The sequence below is a fragment of the Rhinolophus sinicus genome, linkage group LG14 (assembly GCF_036562045.2).
Source record: "Rhinolophus sinicus isolate RSC01 linkage group LG14, ASM3656204v1, whole genome shotgun sequence".
Classification (NCBI taxonomy): Eukaryota; Metazoa; Chordata; class Mammalia; order Chiroptera; family Rhinolophidae; genus Rhinolophus; species Rhinolophus sinicus.
This window is the reverse complement of record NC_133763.1, coordinates 29,839,648-29,866,278: the sequence shown is the minus strand read 5'-3', so window position 1 is coordinate 29,866,278 and position 26,631 is coordinate 29,839,648. Positions and strand designations below refer to the sequence as shown.

Here is a 26,631-nt window from a genome sequence, read left to right as displayed (position 1 = left end):
AAGGTACTGCCTTGGTCAACACCCAGTTGTGTGAACTGGAATAAATCAAAGTCCCAATTTGGACTGTATCTGAGAAAGAAAGAATACAGAAATAGGGTTTCAAAATATATTCCTGGAAATAAAACTTTAATTGTATTTCTATATGCTAAAACAGATACAGGAGATGCATTTCACCTTTATTAGTGAAATCGACTATAAGTGGCCTCGCAGAAGGACACTACACAAGACTTTTGTTTGTCTGCTTGTTTCCTTTTTGTTGTGGTGGGGAGAGGTAGTACAAAAGAGAAGTTCTTCAGGAGGTAGATGAACAGTAGGCATTGGTTTTACTTATTCTATTTTGATATCCAATTCTCAACCTGTAAAGTGTTTGATCTATCTCTTTTCAATTTGGAACAAACCATTAACTATCAATAGTTTCTTAAAACATATACTTACTTCTCCACACAAAAATTAAAGGCTCCATAAATAATTAAAGTTAATATCTCTCACTAGCCAACTGTTCTCATTTCCTAGGATTAATTAACTAACTTTAACTTTGGAAAACATCACAGTGAAACAGAGTGATTTTAAAACATCTTTATTATCATCATCATTATGGATCCACTGTACTATCTGAAAACCTCTAATGTTGTGCAAGATGCCCCAGACTGAGAAGACAGAAGACTTGGCTTCTATTCTTGGCTGCCAGTCACTTGACATTTTATTTTGGGAAAGCTCTTTCACCTGTTTTAATTTTAGTTTTCTCATTTATATAGTAAGAATTTTGACCTAGAGTGCATTTAAGATTTTTTTCAAATTTAACAGTCCATACTTAAAACATCTTTTGTCTTTATATTAGCCTCTACTCTACTTAGAAGAACCAATTCCTGGTGGTGGGATGCCCTAGCTTTCCTAAATAAGGTTTTTTATTTATTATATTTATTATGTATTTACACATGCTCTTTTTCTTCTTTGTATGTTTGTATTTACCTTTCACCAAATCTTATTTTGCCCCTCCTTTGAAAATCTGTTCCAAACTCTCTTCCTTCAAAGCTGTCTTTATACAGTTTTAGTTTTCCTACCTCTAGCATTTTATGTTATTTCAAATTCCATCAAACCATCTTCAGAGCTGTGTAATTGAATAGGTTTGTCTTATCTGTTTTTTGTGGATTATTTTATCGTTCCTATTACACCCAAAGTGACCAAAAAGCAGAAATCGTGGAAGTGTATTTTAACTAGACAGATTAGTGAGAACTTCTAGGAAACAGCAGAATTATTTTTTAAACACAAGCTAGGATTCCTAGGGTTGAGAAATTGAGTCAACTGGAAGCAGATTTATACTGAGTTTTCCAGAAACTCATATATAGTATCTATACTCTAGAAACTTATTAGATAAATTTATTTTAAATAACAGTCTGGCAGGTGGCAGGGGAATAATCCTGAAGCTAAGAGCCTAGACAGCTGCACCGTAGTCCTCGCTCTGGTGTTAATTTTCTCTGTTAAGTCACTTTACTTGTATAGATGTCAATTTTTCTTAACTAAAAAAATGGTAGGATTAAAGATATGTTCAAGCTTTGACTTTCAGAATGCCAGAACAGAAAGAGGCAATTTTATCTAAAGCCTTATTTTAAAGGTGAGGACATAAAGGTAGGAAAAGGTGAAAAGACATACCAGAGATCACATAACTAGTAAATGACAGGCTATATATAAAACCCAGCCTTCTGGATTAAGAGTGCAGTGTTATATTTAGAAGAGTAAATAAAGTCTTATATCAGACATGGGGTTCTGACAAGAGATGCCAGGCAACCAGGAGAATGTCTGGTTTAGAGGAAATATTGGGAAGAGGCTGTTTACTAACTAAAAGTTTTGAATTTTTATCTTTAGTTTCTTGATCTCTTCCTCTTTTAAAAATAATTATTCATTTTAAGTTTTCTCAGAGCATATCCAGGTGTGTTGGCCTACAACTGGTCAAAGAGCTAGGAACAAACCTGATGAGCAGCCACACCAGACTCCAAGAGGCCATGTTTCCTGAGTAGATTCTGTACATCCGCCAGGCCTTTCCCATAATCCTCAGAGGTAGCCTGCCACTCCACCTCCTCTAGCCAGCGCTTCAGGTCTTCTGCATTATTTTCAAATTGCAGCTGCTGGTTAGCTTCATACAACTGGGTCCCTGGGAAAAGACATTAAGTATATGACAGTTACCATAATTGCTCCTCATTCCAGAATAACAAACCTTCCATCAACTTAAACAGCAATATAGTAATTTGATATCTGATGGAAAAAATATAACTGTATCACATGTGATTATACAAAAAAGTCACCTCAAATTTGTAGAATTTGGTGGTATTTGTTTTTTAATACAGCAGTGTTCTCAAAACAAAGATAAACAATAGTTCATTCCCCAGAGAACGTGTTAGCTTTTTTTTTTTTAGTCTTATATATGAGGATGGACAATTAAATTTGCAAACTTTCTACCGTGCACTTACATGGTGGAAAGTTCGCGAACTTAATTGTCTGACCTTCATGTGTGTGCGTGTGTGTGCGTGTGTGTGTGTGTATGTTTAATTAAAATTTATTGGGATGACATTTCTCCAAAGAGGGCATACAGATGGCCAAAAGACATATGAAAAGATGCTCAACATCACTAATCATCAGAGAAATGTAAATCAAAACCACAATGAGATATCACCTCACACCTGTTAGAATGGCTATCATCAACAAGACAAATAATGACAAGTGTTGGTGAGGCTGTGGAGAAAAAGAAACCCCATACACTCTTGGTGGGAAAGTAAATTGGTACAACGCTATGGAAAGCAGTATGGAGAATCCTCAAAAACTAAGAATAGAATTGCTATATTACCCAGCAATCCCTCTCTTGGGTACATACCCAAAAAATCTGAAAACATTTATCCATAAAGATATATGTGATCTGATGTTCATTGCAGCTTTATTTATGATGGCCAAGACATGGAAACAACCAAGGTGTCCTTTGATAGATGATTGGATAAAGAAGATGTAGTATATATACACAATGGAATACTACTCTGCCATAAGAAAAGATGAAATAGTGCCATTTGCAACAACATGGATGGATCTTAAGATTATTATGCTAAGCGAATGTGTTAGATTTTAAACACCTTGTGTATTTTCACATGTCATTTCTTGCTTTCTATTGAGTCCTCCTTTTCAAAAGGATTCAACCCCAAATGGTACACGTTCCAGAGAAGTAAAAACCTTGGGGTTGGCTCTGTTTGAAAATTTGAAGTATCTTTTTATAAATGTCTCTCTCAAAACTTTGCTAGCCCCCCTCTTGAAGACTGTTCTTCATCACAAAACATGCCCCACCATTTTCTCTTCCAGCAAATGTATTAATTGTGCACACTGTTCTCAGATAAACTCTTTATAGCAATTATTTGCATTATTTCTGCAAAACAATTACTCTAACTCATGATATGGAGTAGAAGTGATTTCTTATTGTTACAGTCAAGTTGGATTTTCTTTTTCCTAAGCCAAAAATCAGAATGACATCCAACAAAATCTATATGATATATCTCTTCTATAATCAGAGCAGAATCATGTTTATAACAAGGAGAATATTATTAACAAGAGAACCTCATTATTTGTGTGAATTATGATAATTTATTAATTGTCCACAGTGAGAGGTGAGGTTAAATGTTAATAGAGACATTCAAGTAGATATGTGGGAATTTTTTTTCTACTTTAGATTTTCCTTTTTTTAAAGTAAAGTTTATTGGGGTGACAATAGTTAGTAAAGCTACATAGGTTTCAAGTGTACAATTCTGTAATGCATCATCTATATATCACATTGTGTGTTCACCATCCAGAGTCAGTTCTCTTTCCATCACCATATATTTCAACTTATTTACCCTCTTCTATCACCCCCTCCCCCCTTACCCTCTGGTAACAATTTTTTAAGTGCTTACAGCAGAGCCTGAACACTTTAACATAGGTGAAAAAATAATAAGTCATCAAGCCCTACTTGTAAGAATGAAATATTATAGGAACATCACATGTGGCACCAACAATCCTTTAATGTTTAATTTACTAACTTGGGTCATAATATCTTACCTTGTTTATAGAACCAAAATATGTAAAACCTAATTTAAGGACACTAGTTTTAGGTGCATAGTCAACATAGAATTCATGGTCCCTGAGTAGTCAAGAAAAATATTTTTTCAATGGAAAAAACTTGAAGAAATAAAAAATAGTTTCCGTTTTAAAAATCTACATACATGAAGAAAACATTAAATTGTATAAATATATAGTGTGATGAATTTAGGTTGAATTTTTAAAACTTCTTGACCAATAAAGAAAATATGGGGAAGCATTTCTTCTCATAGAGGTCACCAGGTAAATTCAAGGAGGTAAAGACAAAAATGGTAGGTTTCAGAATTTAGGATTAGCCTTTCAACAAAAATTCTGCTTCTAACCTCTCTGTGCTGTAGCCTCCAGCAATTCCTTCCAGAGGCTGGTCACTTCACTCACACGAGCAGCTACCCTGTCAGAGGCATAGTGACCACACTCAGTCATCTCCTGGCCAGTTTTCTCTAGGTTATTGAGTAGGATCTCATTAGCTGCCAATTCTTCTTCAAAGACTTGCTGCTTTTGAACCCGGCTCTTCAAGTTCTGTGTATCCTGAGACAAGATGAACAAATAAAAGGAAACCACTACTTGAAGAATGAGGGGCAAACATGTTGAGGACAGAGGTTACTTCTCACTATAAATCTAACTGTATTAAGAAGATAGAACTGTCCTTTTGTAAATACAGAGCCAGAGAATGCTTTGGAAACTCATCTGACCAATCCTTCCTTCTATACACATGGAAGACATAGCTAATCAAGCTCTGCATTTATTTCTACTGAACCTGGATATGGCCTGAAGATCAATTTTTTAATTTAATTACATTCAATATTATTTTATATTAGTTTCAGGAATACAGCATAGTGGTTAGACATATATATATATAATTTACAAAGTGATTCTATTTTGTACTTTCCATCCCTGTGACTATTTTGTAACTATCAATTTGTACTTCTTAATCCCTTCACCCACCTCCCAACTCACTTATATGTGGAATATAAAGAACAAAATAAAATGATCATTTTGACTATGATACTTCATGTAAGAAATAACAATCAATCAGAGCCGTCATGAAGGATAAAAATTATTTTCCATTCGTGTCCTAGTATAGGCACCATTCATCCTTTTGCCCATAAAGAGAAAATCTGTTTACCCTAAATGCACTGGAACCATCATTCCTCTAGTGAATACAAGCACACAGTGCTGAATTTTATAGAATAAAAGGTATAGATAAGGTAGTAGTTCTCATAGCTCTACAAAGATATAAGCATAAAAAGAATAGAGGTGTACATTTAAGACTAGATGATAATTCACAAACTTCCAAAACAGAAGAGGGAGAAAATTCAAGCCCTTCTCCAAAATTCATGCCTCTAACCCTTATGTTAAACTGCCTAGTAAACAATTGGATAACTTTGGGCAACCAACTTCATAATTCATATCCCTAGTTTCCTCATCTATAAAATTAGGAAATGTTCCCTTCCAGGTGCAAAACTGTGTAAGTTTATATTATATCAAGCACTTAGGTTACTTTTGTAACCTGAGTTCCAAGTAGCTTTCAGTAAATTTGAATGTACATTAAAATTAAATGCAATGTTTTTCTACTATAAGGGTGCAGGGGGGCACAGAAGACATGATAAAGAGACAACAAGCAGCTAAATATAGTCCCTCCCTTATCCCATTCTATTAAGGACCATTGAAAATTCTCCCAGAGAAAAGGGATGATGGGAAGCAGGGTATAGGAAAATAAGAAACTAGATTCTTGGCTCTTAACTAAATATATAGCCTTAGGACTCATTGCCCTTCTCTGAGACTCTGTTTCCTCATCTAAAAATGAGGCTTACCAGCTGAATGCTATGGTCCTTTCAGCTCCAAGACTCTAATTCCATGACTCTAAATCCTGATGAATATGTCCAGGGCTAGAAAACCCTGCCTACCTTGTAATCTTCATCATCTGCCAACTTTTTCTTCTTGTTGATCCAGTTCTTCAGGTCATCTGAGTCCTGATACAGTTTCTGCAGAAGTAATGAATCCTCCAGCAATCTGCGTCGAGTGGCAGCCCTTTCACGTAGGGCATCCCGCCGGGCCAATAGCTACAAAACCATGAGCAAACTCATTATTAGGAAACCAAATGTGGACACATGAGCTCCACGGCCCACATTGGTCACCATGCCCCAAACACTTTCCCTGAGCCTGGTGCACAGACAGGCAGATAGACATCTGAACCCTTGAACATACTCCATCCCGGATAGCCGCAATATTCTCTGAATCATAATGATCATTGTCAATCAGTTTGGTTGCAGTCTTGTCTAACGTCTGAAAAAAAAAAAAAAAAAAGAAGAAGAACAGGGTTATTTTCCCTCAGTGGCCACCAAGTATGTGGCCACAGTTTCACTAGTTGTTTACACAATGGAATACGACTCTGCCATAAGAAAGGTGAAATAGTGCCATTTGAAACAACATAAATGGATATATTTTTAAAATAAGAGTTTACTGCGGTGACAAGTGTTAGTAAAGTTAAACGGGTTTCAGATGTACAATTCTGTAATATATCATCTATATATCACATTGTGTATTCACCACCCAGAGTCAGTTCTCCTTCTATCACCACATATTTGATCCCTTTTACCCTCATCTACAACCCCTCTTCCCACTTACCCTCTGTTAACCACTAATCTATGGTCTGTGTCTATGAGTTTTTGTTTCTTCATTTGTTTCTATTGTTCTTTTGTTGCTTTTATTTTATATACCACATATCAGTGAAATCATATGGGTCTCTACTTTTTTCTGTCTAACTTATTTCTCTTAGCATAATAATATAAGATCCATCCATGTTTTCTTGTGGCAGAATGGTATTCCATTGTGTATGTACACCAAGACTTCTTTATCCAATCATTTATCGAAGGACATTTTGGTTGTTTCCATGAATGGCCACGATAAATAAAGATGCAATCAACACTGCAGTGCATATATCTTTACAAATAAGTGTTTTCAGATTTTTGGGTTAGATACCCAGGAGAGGGATTGCTGAGTCATATGGTAATTCTATTCTTAATATTTTGAGGAACCTCAACACTGCCTTCCATAGCAGCTGCACCCAATCTGCATTTCCACCAACAGTGTATGAGGGTTTCTTTTTTTCCACAGTCTCTCCAAAACTTGTTACTATTTGTCTTGTTGATGATAGCCATTCTAACAGGTGTGAGGTGATATCTCACTATGGTTTTGATTTGCATTTCTCTGATGATAAGTGATGTTGAGCATCTTTTCATATATCTATTGGCCATCTGTATGTCCTCTTTGGCGAAATGTCTCTTCAGGTCCTCTGCCCATTTTTCAATTGGATTGTTTGTTTTTTTGTTGTTGAGTTGTATGAGTTCCTTATACCGTTTGGATATTAACCCCATATTGGAGGTGTAATTTGCAAAAATCTTCTCCCATTTTGTTGGTGCAATATACAGATTTAATGCAATTCCCATCAAAATCCCAATGGCATTTTTTAAAGAAATAGAACAAAAAAATCATCAGACTTATATAGAACCACAAAAGACCCAAATAGACAAAGTAATCCTAAGAAAAAAGAACAATGCTGGAGGTATCACACTCCCTGACTTCAGCTTGTACTACAGGACAACAATAATCAAAACAGCATGGTATTGGCAGAAAAACAGACACATAGAACAATGGAATAGAGTTTAGAACCCAGAAATAAACCCACATAAATATGGACAGATAATTTTTGACAAAGAAGCCAAAAAATACAATAGAGAAAAGACAAACTCTTCAATAAATGGTGCTGGGAGAATTGGAAAGCACATGCAAAAAATGACACTAGACTGCTATCTTCACGATGTACCAAAATTAACTAAAAATGGATCAAAGACTTAAACATAAGACTGGAAACAGGACATCATCAAAATGCTGGCGTGAGGTTAGCTCTGGAAATCTCCCCTGGAATTTACAACAAATTAAACAGCTATTACTCTACAGCAGACAGGCAGGATGAAGAGGCTCAACATGGAATTCACCCAAAGGTGGGCAAATAGCACGAGCAGGGGAGGAGGGAAGGAAGAAGTGCGGAGATGGAGCCTCACGGGTGCAGGATGCAAACTTAGCTCAGTGCTCTGAGCTCGCTGCATTTTGGAAATATCACAGCTGTGGAAAAGGGGAGAACTCGGACTGCTAGGGCTCCGCTTAAGGCCCACAGGGCTGAGGGGACAGCATATAACAAGGCTGAACCCAACGCTCACAGACTTCCGAGCAAAAACTGAGGGAAGAAGGCTGAAAATGGTGGTTTAAGCCCTCACTGCTGCAGAGAATGGAAGCTTTAGGCACTGAGACTAGCCACCCCTTCCCTATCCTCCCAGAGCTCACCCCGCTCTCAACTGCCCAGTGCTAGACGCGGAACAGTAACAGTGTCAGATCAAAAGAACAGCATATTTGCAGTTCTGAGAACTGTGGTCCGCAGACACAGATTCGCAGCCCAACTAGTTCCGGCAAAGGGGAAGGAGCTGTGGAAGCAGGACTGGCTGTGGTGGTGGACACCGCAATTGCTCTGGGCCACGTCTCACAACTCACCCCATCCCTGTTCCCACCTATCTGGGTGGAACACTGCAGGAGTAAACAGAACTGTGGAAACATACAGGCTCTGAATCTTCTGCCTGAAGAGCTTTGGAACTTCAAAAGTTCTCCGCATCCCCACAGGGACATGGCGCCCTGTGACCCAGGCGAACTATTAACAGAGGAGAAGTCCACTTTCCAGGGAATCCCCCCATTGTGTGACAAGCTGGAATAGTGCAGAGAAAACATAGCACTACAGTGTAAGAGAGAAAAAAGGACTTCAGTCAGAGAGAAAATAAAACATTCTACCAACAAGTACTGGAAAACAAAAGGGAGACTTCTTCCTATCACCCTGTTGCAGAACCCACTCCTGTAGATGTCTAGGAAGAGAAATAATAAATCAGTAATTGCCATGAATAACCAAGGCAACAAGACAGCTCAGAAAGAAAGTGAAAAGTCTCCAGAAAAGGAACTTAAAGATATGGAAATATGGGACTTAAATGACAGAGAATTCAAGATTGCAGTTCTGAAAAAAACTCAATGAGATGCAAGAAAACACAGATAGGCAGTTAAATGAACTCAGAAACACAACCAAAGAACAACACGAGCATTTTACAAACAGATTGAAATTTTAAAGAAGAACCAAACAGAATTTCTGGAGATTAAGACCTCGAAGAAAGAAATTAAGAATGAAATAACCAGCTTAGGAGGTAGAGTTGACCAGATGGAGGAAAGAATCGGTGACATCGAAGATAGAAAACTCGAAATGACAAGAATGAAAGAAGAAGGAGACTTGAGACTTAAAAGAAATGAAAGAACTCTACAAGAACTTTCTGACTCTATCAGAAAGAGCAATATAAGAATAATGGGCATACCAGAAGAAAAAGAAAGAGAGAAAGGAACAGAGAGTATATTCAAACAAATAGTCGATGAGAACGTCCCAAACTTGTGGAAAGGACTGGATCCTCGAATCCGAGAAGCAAATAGAATACCTCATTACCTCAACCACAAAAGGCCTTCTCCAAGGCACATTGTATTGAAGCTGTCTAAAATCAATGACAAAGAAAGAATCCTCAAGGCAGCCAGGGAAAAGAAGATGGAAACCTACAAAGGAAAGCCTATTAGAATATCATCAGATTTTTCAGCAGAAACTCTACAAGCCAGGAGGGAGTGGAACCAAATATTCAAACTATTGAAACAGAAAAATTATTGAGCCAAAATAATATACCCAGCAAAGATACTTTTTACATATGAAGGAGGAATAAAGACCTTTCCAGACATACAGAAGCTGAGGGAATTTTCTAACCTACACTACAAGAAATACTAAAGGAGCCTATTTGAACACCATCAACAGAGACAATTTGTGGCAACCAAAACACAAAAAGGGGGAGAGTAAAGATGTGAACTGGAATATGGGAATGGAGAAAGTAAGTGTGCTGAAGAAAACAGAATACTCTAAACATCAAACTTTCTTTTACATAAACTTAAAGGTAACCACTCAAAAAAAAAAAAAATCCAGAACTGAAATACATACTGTAATAAAAGAAGAAACTGAGGGAAACATCATAGAAAACCACCACACAGAAATAATAGACAACAACAAAAAGGCAAAGAAACAATGGAGACACAGCCTTACCAGAAAACTAAAGACAGAATGACAGGAAATCCTCACATATCAATAATCACCCTAAATGTAAATGGACTGAACTCACCAATAAAAAGGCACAGAGTAGCAGATTGGACCAAAAACTAAACCCAACCATATGCTGTCTCCAAGAGACACATCTCAGCTACAAGGACAAGCATAGACTCAAAGTGAAAGGGTGGAAATTGACACTCCAAGCAAATGGTACCCAGAGAAAATCAGGTGTAGCCATAATGATATCAGATGAAACAGACTTCAAGGTGAAAAAGATAACAAGAGACAAAGATGGACATTTCATAATGGTGAAGGGGACTATACAACAAGAAGACATAACAGTCATCAATATTTATGCCCCCAATCAGGGAGCACCGAAATATACCAAGCAACTACTAACAGAACTAAAGGGAGAAATTGACCAAAACACAATTATACTAGGGGACTTAAATACATCATTGACAGCTATGGATAGATCATCCAAACAGAAAATAAATAACGAAATAGCAGCCCTAAATGACACATTAGATGAAATGGACATAATTGACATTTATAGAGCACTTCATCCTAAAACATCAGACTATACATTCTTTTCTAGTGTACATGGAACATTCTCAAGGATAGACCATATATTGGGACATAAAATCAGTCTCAGCAAATTTAAGAAGATTGAAATCATACCAAGCATATTCTCTGATCACAAGGCTTTGAAATTGGATATCAACTGCAAAAAGAAAGCGGGAAAAAACACAAATACATGGAGATTAAACAACATACTTTTAAAAAATGACTGGGTCAAAGAAGAAATTAGAGGAGAGATCAAAAGATACATAGAAACAAATGACAATGAAAATACATCCTACCAAAATTTTTGGGATGCAGCGAAAGCAGTTTTAAGAGGGAAATTTATCTCATTACAGGCCTATCTCAATAAACAAGAAAAATCCCAAATAAATAGCCTCATGTTACACCTTTAAGAAGAACAAGTAAAACCCAAGGTCAGCAGAAGAAAGGAAATAATGAAAATTAGAGCAGAACTAAATGAAATAGAGAACAAAAAGACAATAGAAAAAATTAATGTAACAAAGAGCTGGTTCTTTGAAAAGATTAACAAAATTGACAAACCCTTGGCTAGACTCACTAAGATGAAAAGAGAGAAGACACTAATTAACAAAATCAGAAACAAAAAGGGGAAGTTATCACGGACACCACAGAAATACAAAGGATCATCCAAGAATACTATGAAGGACTATATGCCACCAAATTCAATAACCTAGAAGAAATGGACAAGTTCTTAGAAACATATAGCCTTCCAAGGCTGAACCATTAAGAACTGGATAATCTAAACAGACCGATCACCAGTAATGAAATTGAATCAGTCATCCAAAACCTTCCCAAAAGCAAAAGTCCGGGACCAGATGGCTTCACTAGTGAATTCTACCAAACCTTCAAAGAGGATCTAATACCAATCCTGCTCAAACTCTTCCAAAAAATTGAAGAAGAGACAGTACTCCCTAACTCATTTTATGAGGCCAACATTACCCTGATACCAAAACATGGTAAGGACAGCACAAAAAAAGAAAACTACAGACCAATATCTCTGATGACTACCGATGCAAAAATCCTAAATAAAATTCTAGCAAATTGAATACAACAATGAATTAAAAAGATTACTCATCATGACCAAGTGGGGTTCATTCCCGGGGCACAAGGATGGTTCAACATCCGGAAATCCATCAATGTGACACATTACATAAACAAAATAAAGGACAAAAATCATATGAGTATATCAATTGATGCAGAAAAAGCATTTGACAAGATACAACATCCATTTACGGTTAAAACACTTAATAAAATAGGTACAGAAGGAAAATACCTTAACACAATAAAGGCCATATATGACAAGCCCTCTGCTAATCTCATAATTAATGGTGAAAAACTGAAGCCCTTTGCTCTACGTTCAGGAACACGACAGGGCTGTCCCCTATCACGTCTGCTTTTCAACATAGTGTTGGAAGTCCTTGCCAGAGCAATCAGGCAAGAGAAAGAAATAAAAGGCATCCAAATTGGATTTGCAGAAGTTAAATTATCACTCTTTGCAGATGACATGATGCTATATATAGAAAACCCTAAAGACTCCACCAAAAAGCTATTAGAAACAATCAACGAACACAGTAAAGTTGCTGGTTACAAAATCAATGTACAAAAGTCCATTGCTTTCCTATATAAACAATGAAATCTCAGAAAAAGAAATACAGAAAACAATTCCTCTTCCAATTGCAGCAAAAAGAATAAAATACCTAGGAATAAACTTAACCAAGGATGTGAAAGACCTATATGCTGAAAACTATAAGACATTTTTGACACAGAAATTGAAGAAGACACAAAGAAATGGAAAGACACTCCATGCTCATGGATTGGAAGAATCAACAGAGTTAAAATGGCCATATTACCCAAAGCAATATACAGATTTAATGCAATCCCCATCAAAACCTCAATGGCATTTTTTAAAGAAATAGAACAAAGCATCATCAGATTTGTTTGGAACTACAAAAGACACTGAATAGCCAAATGAATCTTAAGAAAAAAGAACAATACTGGAGGTATCACACTTCCTGACTTTGGCTTGTAGTACAGGACTACAATAATCAAAACAGCATGGTATTGGCAGAAAAACAGACACATAGACCAATGGAATAGAATTGAGAACCCAGAAATAAAACCACATAAATATGGACAGATAATTTTTGACAAAGAAGCTAAGAACATACAATGGAGGAAAGACAGCCTCTTCAATAAATGGTGCTGGGAGAATTGGATAGCCACGTGCAAAAGAATGAAACTGGACTGCTATTTGTCACCATGTACCAAAATTAATTCAAAATGGATCAAAGACTTAAGCATAAGACCTGACACAATAAACTGCATAGAAGAAAACATAGGTACTAAACTTATGGACCTTGGGTTCAAAGAGCATTTTATGAATTTGACTCCAAAGGCAATGGAAGTAAAAGCTAAAATAAACGAATGGGACTATATGAAACTTAAAAGCTTCTGCACAGCAAAAGAAACCATCGACAAAATAAAGAGGCCACCAACTGAATGGGAGAAGATTTTTGCAAACAGTGCCTCCGATAAGGGGCTAATATCCAAAATATACAAGGAACTCATGCAACTCAACAACAAGAAAACAAACAACCCAATTGAAAAATGGGCAGAGGACCTGAAGAGACATTTCTCCAAAGAGGACATACAAATGGCAAATAGACATATGAAAAAATGCTCAACATCACTAATCATCAGAGAAATGCAAATCAAAACCACAATGAGATATCACCTCACCCCAGTCAGAATGGCTATCATCAACAAGACAAATAGTAACAAGTGTTGGAGAGGCTGTGGAGAAAAAGGAACCCTCATACACTGTTGGTGGGAATGCAGACTGGTGCAACCGTTATGGAAGGCAGTGTGGAGGTTCCTCAAAAAATTACGAGTAGAATTACCATATGACCCAGCAATCCCTCTCCTGGGTATCTACCCAAAAAATCTGAAAACATTTATAAATAAAGACACGTGTACACCTGAAATCTATGTAATTTTACTAACAAATGTCACCCCAATAAATTTAAAAAAATAAATAAATAAAAGACACGTGTGCTCCAATGTTCACTGCAGCTTTGTTTATGGTGGCCAAGAAATGGAAAAAAACAAAATGTCCTTCAATAGATGAATGGATAAAGAAGTTGTGGTATATATACACAATGGAATACTATTCGGCGGTAAGAAAAGATGATATAGGAACATTTGTGACAACATGGATTGATCTTGAGAGTGTAATGCTGAGCGAATTAAGTCAGATAGAAAAAACAGAGAACCATGTGATTTCACTGATATGTGGTATATAAACCAAAAACAACAAAAGAACAAGACAAACAAATGAGAAACAAAAACTCATAGACACAGACAATAGTTTAGTGGTTACCAGAGGGTAAGGGGGGTGGGGGGTGGGAGATGAGGGTAAGGGGGATCAAATATATGGTGATGGAAGGAGAACTGACTCAGGGTGGTGAACACACAATGGGATTTATAGACAATGTAATACAGAATTGTACACCTGAAATCTATGTAATTTTACTAACATTTGTCACCCCAATAAACTTTAATTGAAAATAAAAATATTACTAAAAGCAATGTCAGGCAGTTTACTGCCTATGTTTTTTTTAGGAGTTTTATGGTTTAGGGACTTACAATTAGGTCTTCATTCTAATTTGAGCTTATTCTTGTATATAGTGTAAGCAAGTGGTCTAGTTTCATTTTTTTTTTTTTTTTGCATGTATCTGTGCAAGTTTCCCTACACCATATATTGAATTGACTGTCTTAATCCCATTGTATATTATTGTCTTCTTTGTTATAGATTAAATAACAGTATAGGTGTGGGTTTATTTCTGGCCTCTCTATTTTGTTCCATAGGTCTATGTATCTGTTTTTATGCCAGTACCATGCTGCTTTATTACTATAGACTTGTAGTATAGTTTGATGTCAGGTATTATGATATCTCCAATTTTGTTTTTCTTTCTCAAGATTGCTGTGGCTATTCAGGTCTTTTTTGGCTCCATATAAATTTTAGGATTATTTGTTCTAGTTGTATGAAAAATGCCATTGATATTTTGATAGGGATTGTATTGAATCTACAAATTGCCTTGGGTATTGTGAATGTTTTAATGATGCTACTTCTTCTTATGCATGATCACTGTATATGCTTTTACTGACTTGTATCTTCTTCAATTTCTTTCTTCAATGTCTTACATTTTTTCGAGTACCAGACTTTTATCTCTTTGGTTAACATTATTCCAGGGTATTTTATTTATTTATTTATTTTTGATGCAATTGTAAATGGAATTAATTTCTTATTTTTGTTTTCTGATAATTCATTATTGGTGTATAAGAACACAACTGATTTCATAATACTAATGTTGTATTCTGCTACTTTACTGAATTTGTTTATCAGTTCTAATAGTTTTGTATGTGTGAAATTTTTAGAGCTATTTCTATATAGTATCATGTGCAAATAATAAGTCTTACTTCTTCTCTTCCAATTTGGATGCCTTTTATTTATTTTTTTGTTGCCTGCTGTGGCTAGGACTTCCAATACTATGTTGAATAAAAGTGGTGAAAGAGAACATCTTGTCTTGTTCCTGAATTTTTTTTAATTAAAGTTTATTGGGGTGACAATTGTTGGCAAAGTTACATAGATTTCAGGTGTACAATTCTGCAATACATCATCTATATATACCACATTGTGCATTCACCACCCAGAGTCAGTTCTCTTTCCATCACCATATATTTGATATCCTTTACCTTCATCTACCACTGTAAACAACAAAAGAGCAAGACAAACAAATGAAGAAACAAAAACTCATAGACACAGACAATAGTTTAGTGGTTACCAGAGTGTAAGGGGGGAAGGAAAGCGCTTTTAGCTTTTAACTGTTGAATATGATGTTAGCTGAGAGTTTGTCATATATGGCATTTATTATGTTGAGCTATGTTCCCTATATTCCACTTCGCTGAGAGTTTTTATCATAAATGGCTGGTGGATTTTGTCAAACACTTTTACTGCATCTATTAATATGACCATATGATGTTTGCATGTATCTGTCCAATTTTTTATGTAGTGTATCATGTTAATTGTTTTGTGGATATTGAACCAACTTTGTATACCAGAAGTAAATTCCACCTGATTATAGTGTACGATTTTTTAAAAATGTATTGCTAAATCCAGTTTCCTAATATTTTGTTGAGGATTTTTGTGTCTGTGTTCATCAGAGAAATGGCCTATAATCTTAGTTTCTTGTAATGTTTTTGTCTGGTATTTTTATTGAGGAAATGCTGGCCTCATACAAAGATCTTGAGAAACTTTCCTTGAATTTTTCCCTTTTATTGAATTTTTTGGAATAGTTTGAGAAGGATAGGTGTTAATTCTTCTTTGAATGTTTGGTAAAATTTCCTGTGAAGTCATCTGATCCAGGGATTTTGTTTGTTGGGAGTTTTTTTTATTACTGATACAATTTCATTTGTAGCAGTTGGTCTGTTTAGATTTTCTGTTTTTTCTTGATTCAGTCTTGGAAAATTGTATCTTTCTAGCAATTTATTTCTTCCAGATTGCTCAATTTACTAATATATAATTGTTCATAATATTTTCTTATAATCCTTTGTATTCTTGCATTGTCAGTTGTCACTTCTCTTTCATTTCTGATTTTATTTATTTGGGTCCTCTTTCTTTTTTCTTAATAGATCTGGTTAAAAGTTTATCAATTGTGCTTATCTTTTCAAAGAATCAGCTCTTGATTTGTTGATCTTTTGTACTTTTTCAGGCTCCATTTTATTTATTTCCACTCTGATATTTATTATTTCCTTTCTTCTATTCATTTTGGGTATTTATTTATCTATTTATTTAGTTATTCCTTTAGGTATAAGGTTGGATTGTTTATTTGAGATTTTTTTTTCCGTAGGTAAGCCTCTATTGGTATGAATTTTCCTCTTAGAACTGCTTTGGCCATGACCCATAGATTTTTGGGTCATTGTGTTTTTATTTTCATTTGTCTAAAGATATTTTTGGATTTTTCCCTTGGATCTCATTGTTAACCCATTCACTGTTCAGTAGCATGCTATTTAGCCTCTATGTGTTTGTAGTGTTTTGTTTTCCTTCTTGTAATTGATTTTTAGTTTCATTCCATTGTGGTCTAAGTAAATGCTTGATATTATTTCATTCTTCTTAAATTTATTGAAACTTGTTTTGTGGTCTATCATGTGGTCTGGCTTGGAAAATATTTCATGCACACTTGAAAAGAATGTTTATTCTGCTGCTTTGGGGTAAAATGCTTTAAAAATATCAATTAAATTCATCTCATCTAGTGTATCATTTAAGTCTGTTTCATTGTTGTTTTTATGTCTGGAAGATCTGTCCATTGGTGTCAGTAAGGTGTTAAAGTCCCCAACTATGATTGTATAAGGTCAGACAATTAGGTTCGCAAACTCATCCTAGAAAAACTGCTACATTTACTATGGTCACCTTTGAGGTATTCCTCTTGGGAAGCTATGCAACGATGCCAGCACCTAGTCCATCCTTCAAAGCAATTTTCGAACTCTTTCTGGAATGGCCAACAAAGATGTTGTTGTATTACCCTTGATATCTTGAATGTCATCAAAATGTCTTCCTTTCAATATTTCCTTTATCTTTGGATAAAGAAAGCAATCAGTGGGGGTCAGATCAGGTGAGTAGGGAGGGTGTCCCACTACATTTATTTGTTTACTAGCTAAAAATTCCCTCACAGACAGTGCCGTGTGAGGTTGTGCATTGTCATGATGAAAGAGACATCAATTGTTGGCAAACAGTTCAGGTCATCTAACTTTTTCTCGCAGCCTTTTCAGCACTTCCAAATAGTAAACTTTGTTGACTGTTTGTCCAGTTGGTACAAATTCATAATGAATAATCCCTCTGATATCAAAAAAGTTTAGCAACATCGTTGCAACAAGTTCTCAAACTTAATTGTCCAAACTTGTATTACTGTCGAGCTCTCCCTTTATATTGGTCAATATTTGCTTTATATATTCAAGTGCTCCTATGTTGGGTGCATAAACATTTACAAGGGTTATATCCTTTTGTTGGATTTTTCCCTTTATCATTATACAATGTCCTTCTTTGTTTCTTATTATGGGCTTTAGTTTAAAGTCAATTTTCTCTCATATGTTTTGCTATCCTAGCTTTTTGTTTGTTTCCATTTTCATGAAATGTCTTTTTCCATTTCTTTACTTTCACTGTGTGTATGTTTTGACAAGAAGAGGGTCTCTTGTAGGCTGCATATGTATGGGTCTTGTTTTCTTATTCATTCAGCCACCATATGTTTTTTTTTATTATATTTAAAGTAATGGTTGATAGATATATAGTTATTGTTATTTTATTATTTATATTTTTGACCTTTTTTTTTCTTCTTAATAAAGAAGTCCTTTTAACATTTCTTGTAATACTGTTTGGCGATGATAAATTCCATTAGCTTTTTCTTTCTGGGAAGCTATTTATCTCTTTTTCCGTTTTGAATTATACTTTTGCTGGGTAGAATACTCTGCTTTCATCACTTTAAATATTTTATGCCAATCCTTCTTGTCTGCAAGGTTTCTGATGAGAAATGTGCTGACAGTCTTTCTTTTTTATTTATTTTTTGAATATTTAACTATTTTTCTGTTTTATTACTTTTCATGTTAGCTCTTTTTACACTTTATTTATTTATTTTGATGTTCAATATAATTTTATATTAATTTCAGATATATAACATAGTGTTAGACATTTATATAATTTAAGAAGTGATCCACCTGACTAGTCTAGTACCCACCTGGCACTATGCATAGGTATTACCATATTATCGACTGTATTCTCTATGCTTTACCTTACATTCCCATGACTATTTTGTAAGTACCAATTTGTATTTCTTAATCCCTTCCCCTTTTTCACTAACCTCCATCCCCCTTCCATCTGGCAACCATCAAAATGTTCTTCATATCTACAAGTTGATTTCTGTTTTGTTTATTTTGTTCTTTAGATTCCACACATAAGTGGAATCATATTGCATCTGTCTTTATCTAACATACTCCATTCAGCACAATACCCTCTAAGTCCATCCATGCTACCCAGATGGCAAGAACATATTTCCATCCACGACCAAGCAATATTTCATTGTACATATGTACCACCTACTCTTTAACAATTTATCCATTGATGGACACTCAGGCTGCTTCTACATCTGGCCATTATAAGTAATGCTGCAATGAGCACATGGATGCACTCATCCCCTTGAATTGATGTTTTGGGTTTCTTCAGATAAATACTGAGATATGATCACTGGGTCATTCTTTGTCTCTTGTTATAGCCTTTGTTTTATTTTTTTCAGTTCTTTTTGTTTATTCATTTATATATTTATTTTTGGTGTTTTAAAGATTTTTTTTAATTAAAATACAGCATATGAAGGGCTGATAATTAAGTTTGAGAACTTGTTGCAACGATGTTGCTAAACTTTTTTGATATCAGAGGGATTATTCATTATGAATTTGTACCAACTGGACAAACAGTCAACAAAGTTTACTATTTGGAAGTGCTGAAAAGGCTGCATGAAAAAGTTACATGACCTGAACTTCTTGCCAACAATTCATGTATCTTTTATCACAACAATGCACAAGCTCACACAGCACTGTCTGTGAGGGAATTTTTAGCCAGTAAACAAATAACTGTATTGGAACACCATCCCTACTTACTTGATATGGCTTACAATGACTTCTTTCTTTACCTGAAGATAAAGGAAATATTGAAAAGTAGACATTTTGATGACACTCAGGACATCAAGGGTAGTGCAACGACAGTTCTGATGGCCATTCCAGAAAATGAGTTCCAAAATTGCTTTGAAGGGTGCACTAGGCACTGGTATTAGTGCATAGCTTCCCACAGTGATATTCAGCAATGAGGTCTGCAGCAATTTGTCTAGTATGTGTTCGTGAACTTAATTGTCAGACTTCATACAATATTATATTAGTTTCAGGTGGACATCACAGTTATTCAACAGTATCCACTTAGTCCTGTTCAGTGTTATTACCACATTATTGATTTTGTTCCCTATACTAAAGAAGTGATCACCACAATAAGTCCAGCAACCATCTGACACTGTGCAATGCTATCACAATATAATTGATCTTCCCCCCCTTTTCAACTACAGTTGGCATTCAATATTATTTTATATTAGTTTCAAGTGTATATCATAGTGGCTAGACATCCATACAATCTAAGAAGTGATCCCCCTAACTAGTACAACCTGGCATTATACATAGTTATTACCATAGTATTGATTATATTTCCTATACTTTACATCCTATACTTTAAATGACTATTTTGTAACTACCAATTTGTATTTCTTAATGCCTTCACCTTTTTCACCCTGCCTCCAACCCCATTCTCATCTATCACCCTGATAGATCTAATATCTGTCTGGCACCATACATAGTTATTATAATATTATTGACTATATTTCTTGTGCTATGCCTTACATCCCCATGACTACTGTGTAACAAGCAATTTACACTTCTCAATCCCTTCCTCCTTTCACTTATCCCTAATCCCCCATCTTAAATAGGTCCCCCTAAGATCTTTGTAATATTGGTTTGGTGGTGATGAACTCCTTTGGACTTCTCTTGTCTAGGAAGCTCTTTATCTGCCCTTGAATTCTAATTGTTAGCTTTGTTGGGTAGATAATCTTGGTTGTAGGTCTTTACTTTTCACCACTTTGCATATTGCCTGCCAATCCCTTCTGACCTGCAAAATTTCTGTTGTGAAATCAGCTGCCAGTCTTATCAAGTGTAGGTAACTAACTGCTTTTCTCTTGCTGCTTTTAAGATTCCCTTTGTCTTTAACCTTTGGCATTTGAATTATGATGTGTCTCGGTGTGTGCCTCTTTGGGTTCATCTTGTTAGGGACTTTCTGTGCTACCTGAGCTTGTATATCTATTTCCTTCACAAGGTTAGGTTAAGTTTACTGTCATTATTTCTTCAAATAGTTTTCAATTCTTTGCTCTCCCTCTTCTCCTTCTGGTACCACTATAATGTGAATGTTGGTACACTTGATGTCCCAGAGGTCCCTTAAACTCGCCTCAATTTTTTGGATTCTTTTTTCTTTTTGCTGTTCTGGTTGGGTGATTTCTGCTACCTTATCTTCTACATTGCTGGTCTGATCCTCTGCTTCATCTAATTTACTGTTGATTCCCTGTAATATAGTCTTCATTTCCATTGTTGTATTTTTTATTTCTGACTGGTTCTTTTTCATGATTTCTATCTCCATTTTTATGTTTCTTATTTCTTTGTTCAAGTTCTCCCTCAGATCATTGAACATCCTTATAACCAGTGTTTGGAACTCTGTGTCTGATAGATTGCTTGTCTCCGTTTTGTTGAGTTCTTTTTCTGGAGCTTTGTTCTGTTCTTTTATTTGGACATGTTTCTTTGTCTTCCCATTTTGGCTGCCTCCCTGTGTTTGTTTCTGTATATGAGGTAGAGCTGCTATGTCTTCCAGTCTTAGTAGAGTGGCCTTATGTAGTAGGTGTGCTGTGGGGTTCAGTGACACAGTCTTTCTGGTCTCCTGAGCCATGCACTCCAGGTGTGTCTCTTATGTGGACTGTGTGTACCCTCCTCTTGTAGTTGAGCCTTGAAGATAAATGCACATCAATGGGAGGGATAGACCCTTGGGCTCACTGGTTGAGAGGACTGGCCTTGACTACAGTGGAATAATTGTTGTCAGGGGCTGACCCTACATAGCAAGTTCTGCCTCAGCAGGGCTCTGGTGCCTGTCTAATCCACCCCTTGGGTGTGTCATTCTTGGAGGTGATGTTCCAGCTAATTTTGAAGCTGGCCAATGGGGGCACCAGCCCCAGGACTAGGTTGGAGGGGATCCACTGTAAGTTAAGTTCAGCCCAAGCCTGTGCCACACCTGGGGGTCACATGCCAGGAGCCACAAAGAAATTCGCAGATGGCTGCCACGCATGCTGTGCTTTTATGTGCCTTGAGAGGCCAAGCCTCAAACCAAGGCTGGCTGCCACTAGTGCTGAGCTTAGGGCTGCTCAGCCAGAGGTACAAGACATTCTCAAGCCAGATGCTGCTTGTCTGGGTTCTGCCACCCTTTGAGAGACCCTAGGAGAGTCTGCAGCATGAGCTAAGTCAGGCAATTTGTATGAAAAAGCCAATGGAAGTGGCTTAGGTGTGTCCGAAATTTGGGTGGGGTGGGGTCTCGAATTGCCAGGGTGTGGTGAACGAATGGTAGAGACTCAGATGTGGCAGCCACCTGTGTCTGCATGTTGGGAAAGTGAAGGGATCAACAAAGAATCAATGGCCTCCACCAGCTCCTCTGTCCAGGAGAAAGCTGCCTCTCTAACACCCATCCTAAATATCTCAGACAACTCAATTACCCCACCCCCCATATGTCTCTGCTACCTTTACAGCTGCTTCCCCAGTGCTGGAGTTCAGAGCCAGGGATTCCATTGGTGGGTAAGTCCATGCATAGTCCCTTTAAGAGGAGTGCTTGGAGTGCAGCTCTGTCTCACTCAGTCACAATCTCCATTTTTTTTCAAACCAGAAATTATGGAGACTTCTCTCCCTGGCACTGGAACCCTGGGCTGGGGTGGGGCTGGGACCTCTTGCTCCTCTAGCAGGTGGAGGGGACCTTCACTGACAAAATATCCCTCCTGATCTTTAATGGTCACAAGTGGGTGTGGTATCAATCCATTCGGCATCTCTGCCCCTCCAACCAGTGTTGAGGTGGCTTCTTCTGCATGTCCTTAGTTGTAGGGCTTTGGTTCAGCAAGATTTTAGGCGATTCTCAATGATGGTTGTTTTATAGTTTAGTTGTAATTTTGTGAGAGAAGGTAAGCACAGCATTTCTCTAGCCTTTATTTTTAAAGTCTATGTTGTCTTATAAAAGTATTGCCACCTCAGCTTTTTTTTCCATTTTAATGAAATATCTTTTTCTCATCCCTTTACTTTCTATGTGTGTGTGCCTTTTGATCTAAAGTGAGTTTCTCAAGGCAGCATATGTAAGGGTTTTGTTTTCTTATCCACTTAGCCACCCTATCTTTTGATTGGAGCATTTAATCCATTTGCATTTAAAGTAATTGTTGATAGATCTGTAACTGTTGCCATTTTATTATGCATATTTTGGATATTTATTTACTTTTTAATTTATTGTCTTCAAAAAGTCCCTCTAATATTCTTTGTAATACAGGTTTGGTGATGATGAACTCCTTTTGCTTTTTCATGTCTGGGAAGCTCTTTTTCCATCCTTTGTCTTTAAATGATAGCTTTGCTGGTAGAGTCATCTTGGTTGCAGGTCTTAACTTTTTATCACTTTGAATATTTCCTACCACTCCTTTCTGGCCTGCAAGATTTCTGTTGAGAAATCATTGGATAGTTTTATGGCAGTTCTCTTGTAGTCAACTAACTGCTTTTTTCTTGCTGCTTTTAATAGTCTCTTTTTGTCTTTAAATTTTGGCAATTTAATTATGATGTCTTGGTTGGAGCCTCTTTGGGTTCATCCTGTTTTGGACCTTATGCACTTTCTGGGCTTGTATATCTATTTCCTTCACCAGGTTAGGGAAGTCTTCAGTCATTATTTCTTCATATAGGTTTTCAATTCTTTGCTCTCTCTCTTCTCCTTCCGGCACCCCTATGATGCAAATGTTGGTACACTTGATGTTGTCCCAGAGGTCCCTTATACTACCCTCATTTTGTTGGATTCTTTTATCTTTTTGCTGTTCTGATTGGTTGTTCTTCTAAATCTCTGATTCAATCCTGATTTTTCTAATCTACTGTTGATTCCCTCTAATGTATTTTTATTTCAGTTATTGTATTCTTCATTTCTGACTGGTTCTTTTTTATGCTCCTATCTCCATTTTTATGTTTCCTATCTTTTTGTTAAAGTTCTCCCTAGACCATTGAGCATCCTTAGAACTAGAGTTTGGAACTCTGCATCTGACAGATTGCTTGTCTCCATTTTGTTTAGTTCTTTTTCTGGAGCTTTGCTCTGTTTTTTTATTTGGGATATGTTTCTTTGTCTCCCTATTTTGGCTGTGTTTTTGTCTATGTATTAGGTAAAGCTGCTATGCCTCCTGATCTTAGTAGAGAGGTCTTATGTAGTCGGTGTCCTGTGGAATTCAGTAGTACAGACTCTTTAGTCACCATAGCCAGGTGCTTCAGGTATGTTCTTTGTGTGGGTTGTGTGTAGTTGAGCCTTGGTTTTTCTTTGCATGTCAATAGGAGAATAGACCCTTAGGCTGATTGGTTATGAGGACTGGCTCCAAATACAGTGGATGAGCTGCGGTGCAAGGGCTGATCCTATTGAGCACTGTTTGCTTCATTGGGGCTCTGGTGTCTGCCTTCTGGGTGTGTTGTCCTTGGAGACAGCTAGGTGATGATTTGGCTTGGTCTGAAGCTGGCCATCAGGAGTACCAGTAATGGGGCTTTCTGGGAACAGAATTGCTGCAGGCCAAGTTTAACTGTAGCCTATACCTTGCCCTGGGCCTGCTGTTATGAGCCACAAAGCAATCTGCAAGAGCCACCACTCACACTGGACTTGGAGGTGACTCAAGAGGCTGTGAACCAAGGCTGGTTGTCACTAGTGCTTAGGGCTGCTCAGCCAGAAATATGGAACATGCTGAAGTCAAATGCTGCTTCTTTGGGCTTTTAGTACCTTCGAGAAATTTTATGAAAGTCTGAGCTAAGATAGGTTGTTTATATGGAAAAGTCACTGGAAGTAGCTTCATTGTGCCTGAAAGTTGGGTGGGGCGGGGTCTCAGGGAATAAATAGGGTGGGGCAGATGAAAGGTGATAGCTATTAATAGTTTGACAGAAACTCAGATATGGCATCTGTTTGTTTCTGCATGCTCCTGCATGCAGGAGCAGTTCAACAAAGGGGAGGGTTCAACAAAGAAACAATGGCTTCCCCCAGCTCCTCCTTCCAGGAGAAAGCTGGCCCTTTAGCCCTTGCCCTGAAGCAATACAACTCAGTTCCTCCCCGTAAGTCCCTAGTGCCTCTTTAGCTGCTGCCGCAGTCCTGGAACTCAGAGCGAGTGAGTCCATCAGTGAGCAAGTCTGTGTGAAGGCCTTTGAATAGGAGCACCGAGTATTGCAGCCACCTTCTGACTCAGCCAGGCACAATCTCTGCTCATTTTCACAGCCAGAAGTTATGGAGACTTCCCTCCTTGGCACTGGAACCCTGGGCTGGGGAGCCTGGTGTGGGCCTGGGACCCCTCCCCTGGGTGGGGGGAACCTCCACAGCTGAGATATCCCTACCAATTTTTAATGATGACATATGTGTGTAGGACCAGACTGTTTCATGTCTCTGCCTCTCCTACTAGTCTTGAGGTGGCTTCTTTTGTATATCAATAGTTGTAAGGTTTTGGTTCAGCTAGACTTCAGGTGATTTTCAATGATGGTTGTTCTGTAGTTTAGTTGTAATTAATGTGGTCCTTAAAGGAGGTGAGCACAGCGTTTACCTACTCTGTCATCTTGACCTGACCGGAACTCAGCTAACAGTCTTATGGAAGCTGCTGTGTAGGTAACTAACTGACTTTCTCTTGCTGCTTTTAAGATTCTCTCTTTGTCTTTAATCTTTAGTATTTTAATAATACTAAATACTAATATAATAATATGTCTTCTTTGAGCCTCTTTTGGTTCATCTTGTGTGGGATCCTCTGTGGTTCCTGGACTTTTATATCTATTTCCGTCACCAGGTTAAAAAAGTTTTCAATCAATATTTCTTCAAATAGCTTCTGAATCCCATACTCTCTCTCTTTTACTGGTGCCCCTGTGACCTGAGTGTTGTTACATTTGATGTTGTCTCATAGGTCCCTTAAACTATTCTTATTTTTTAATTATTTTTCTCTTTTTGCTGTTCCAATTGGGTTTTTTTCTGTTACCTTGTCTGCCAAATCACTGATTTAGTTCTCTGCCTTATCTAGTCTGCTAGCGATTCCTTCTTGTGCATTCTTCATTTCAGTTATTGTATACTTTATTTTTAGCTGGTTCCTTTTTATGCTTTCTATGTCCATTTATATGCTTACTATCTCTTTGTTGAAGTTCTCACTTAGTTCATGTACTATTCCACTATGTTCGTTGAGCAGTCTTATAACCTGTGATTTGAAGTCTGTATATGGCAGATTGCTTGCCTCCATTTAATTTAGTTCTTTTTCTGAAGTATTCTCCTTTTCTTTCATTTGGGACATGTTTCTTTGTTTTTTTCACTTTAGCTGCCCCCGTGTGTTTGTTTCTATGTATTAAATAGATCTGCTATGTGTCTCAGTCTTGGCAGGGTGGCCTTTGTAGTATGTGTCCTGTGGGGCCAGAGACACAGCTTCCATGGTCACATGAGCCAGATGCTCCAGGAGTGTCCTTCTGTGGGTTGTGTGTGCCCTTGTGTTATGGTTGAACCTTGATTGGTGTTGGCATATCAGTGGGTGACTCCTGGATGACTGGTTGTGAGGATTATTCATGCGCATAGCATATAAGCTACTGTGCAGAGGTTGATTTTGTAGAGGGGACTACACCGCAGCAGGGTTTGGTTCTTGTGGAGACCACCCTTTGTAGTGTGCCACCGATTCCGTGGTGACGAATCAGAAGGTGCTAGTTGTGGTCTAAAACTGGCCAACCAGTGTGTGGGTTTCCAGGCTTCTTAGGAGGGGTTCTCATGCAGGCCAAGTTCAGCTGCCCCCTTGATATGTCTGGGGCTACCTGGTAGGAGCTACAAAGCAATTCACAGTTTGTTGCTGCCTATATGG

The 26,631-nt window shown here is 37.2% G+C and overlaps 1 protein-coding gene across 4 annotated transcripts in view; it reads right to left on the bottom strand.

The window, feature by feature from the left end:
* Positions 1-26,631, bottom strand: part of SPTA1 (spectrin alpha, erythrocytic 1) — a 131,783-nt gene that overhangs the window by 85,405 nt on the left and 19,747 nt on the right. For all 4 annotated transcript variants that reach the window (XM_074318723.1, XM_019751299.2, XM_074318724.1 and 1 more), the window contains exons 13-16: positions 6,316-6,393; positions 6,015-6,170; positions 4,431-4,635; positions 1,968-2,149 (exon numbers count right to left, since the gene is read on the bottom strand). In XM_074318723.1, coding sequence (XP_074174824.1) covers positions 1,968-2,149; positions 4,431-4,635; positions 6,015-6,170; positions 6,316-6,393 — 621 coding nt within the window. The remainder of the gene's footprint in view (positions 1-1,967; positions 2,150-4,430; positions 4,636-6,014; positions 6,171-6,315; positions 6,394-26,631) is intronic.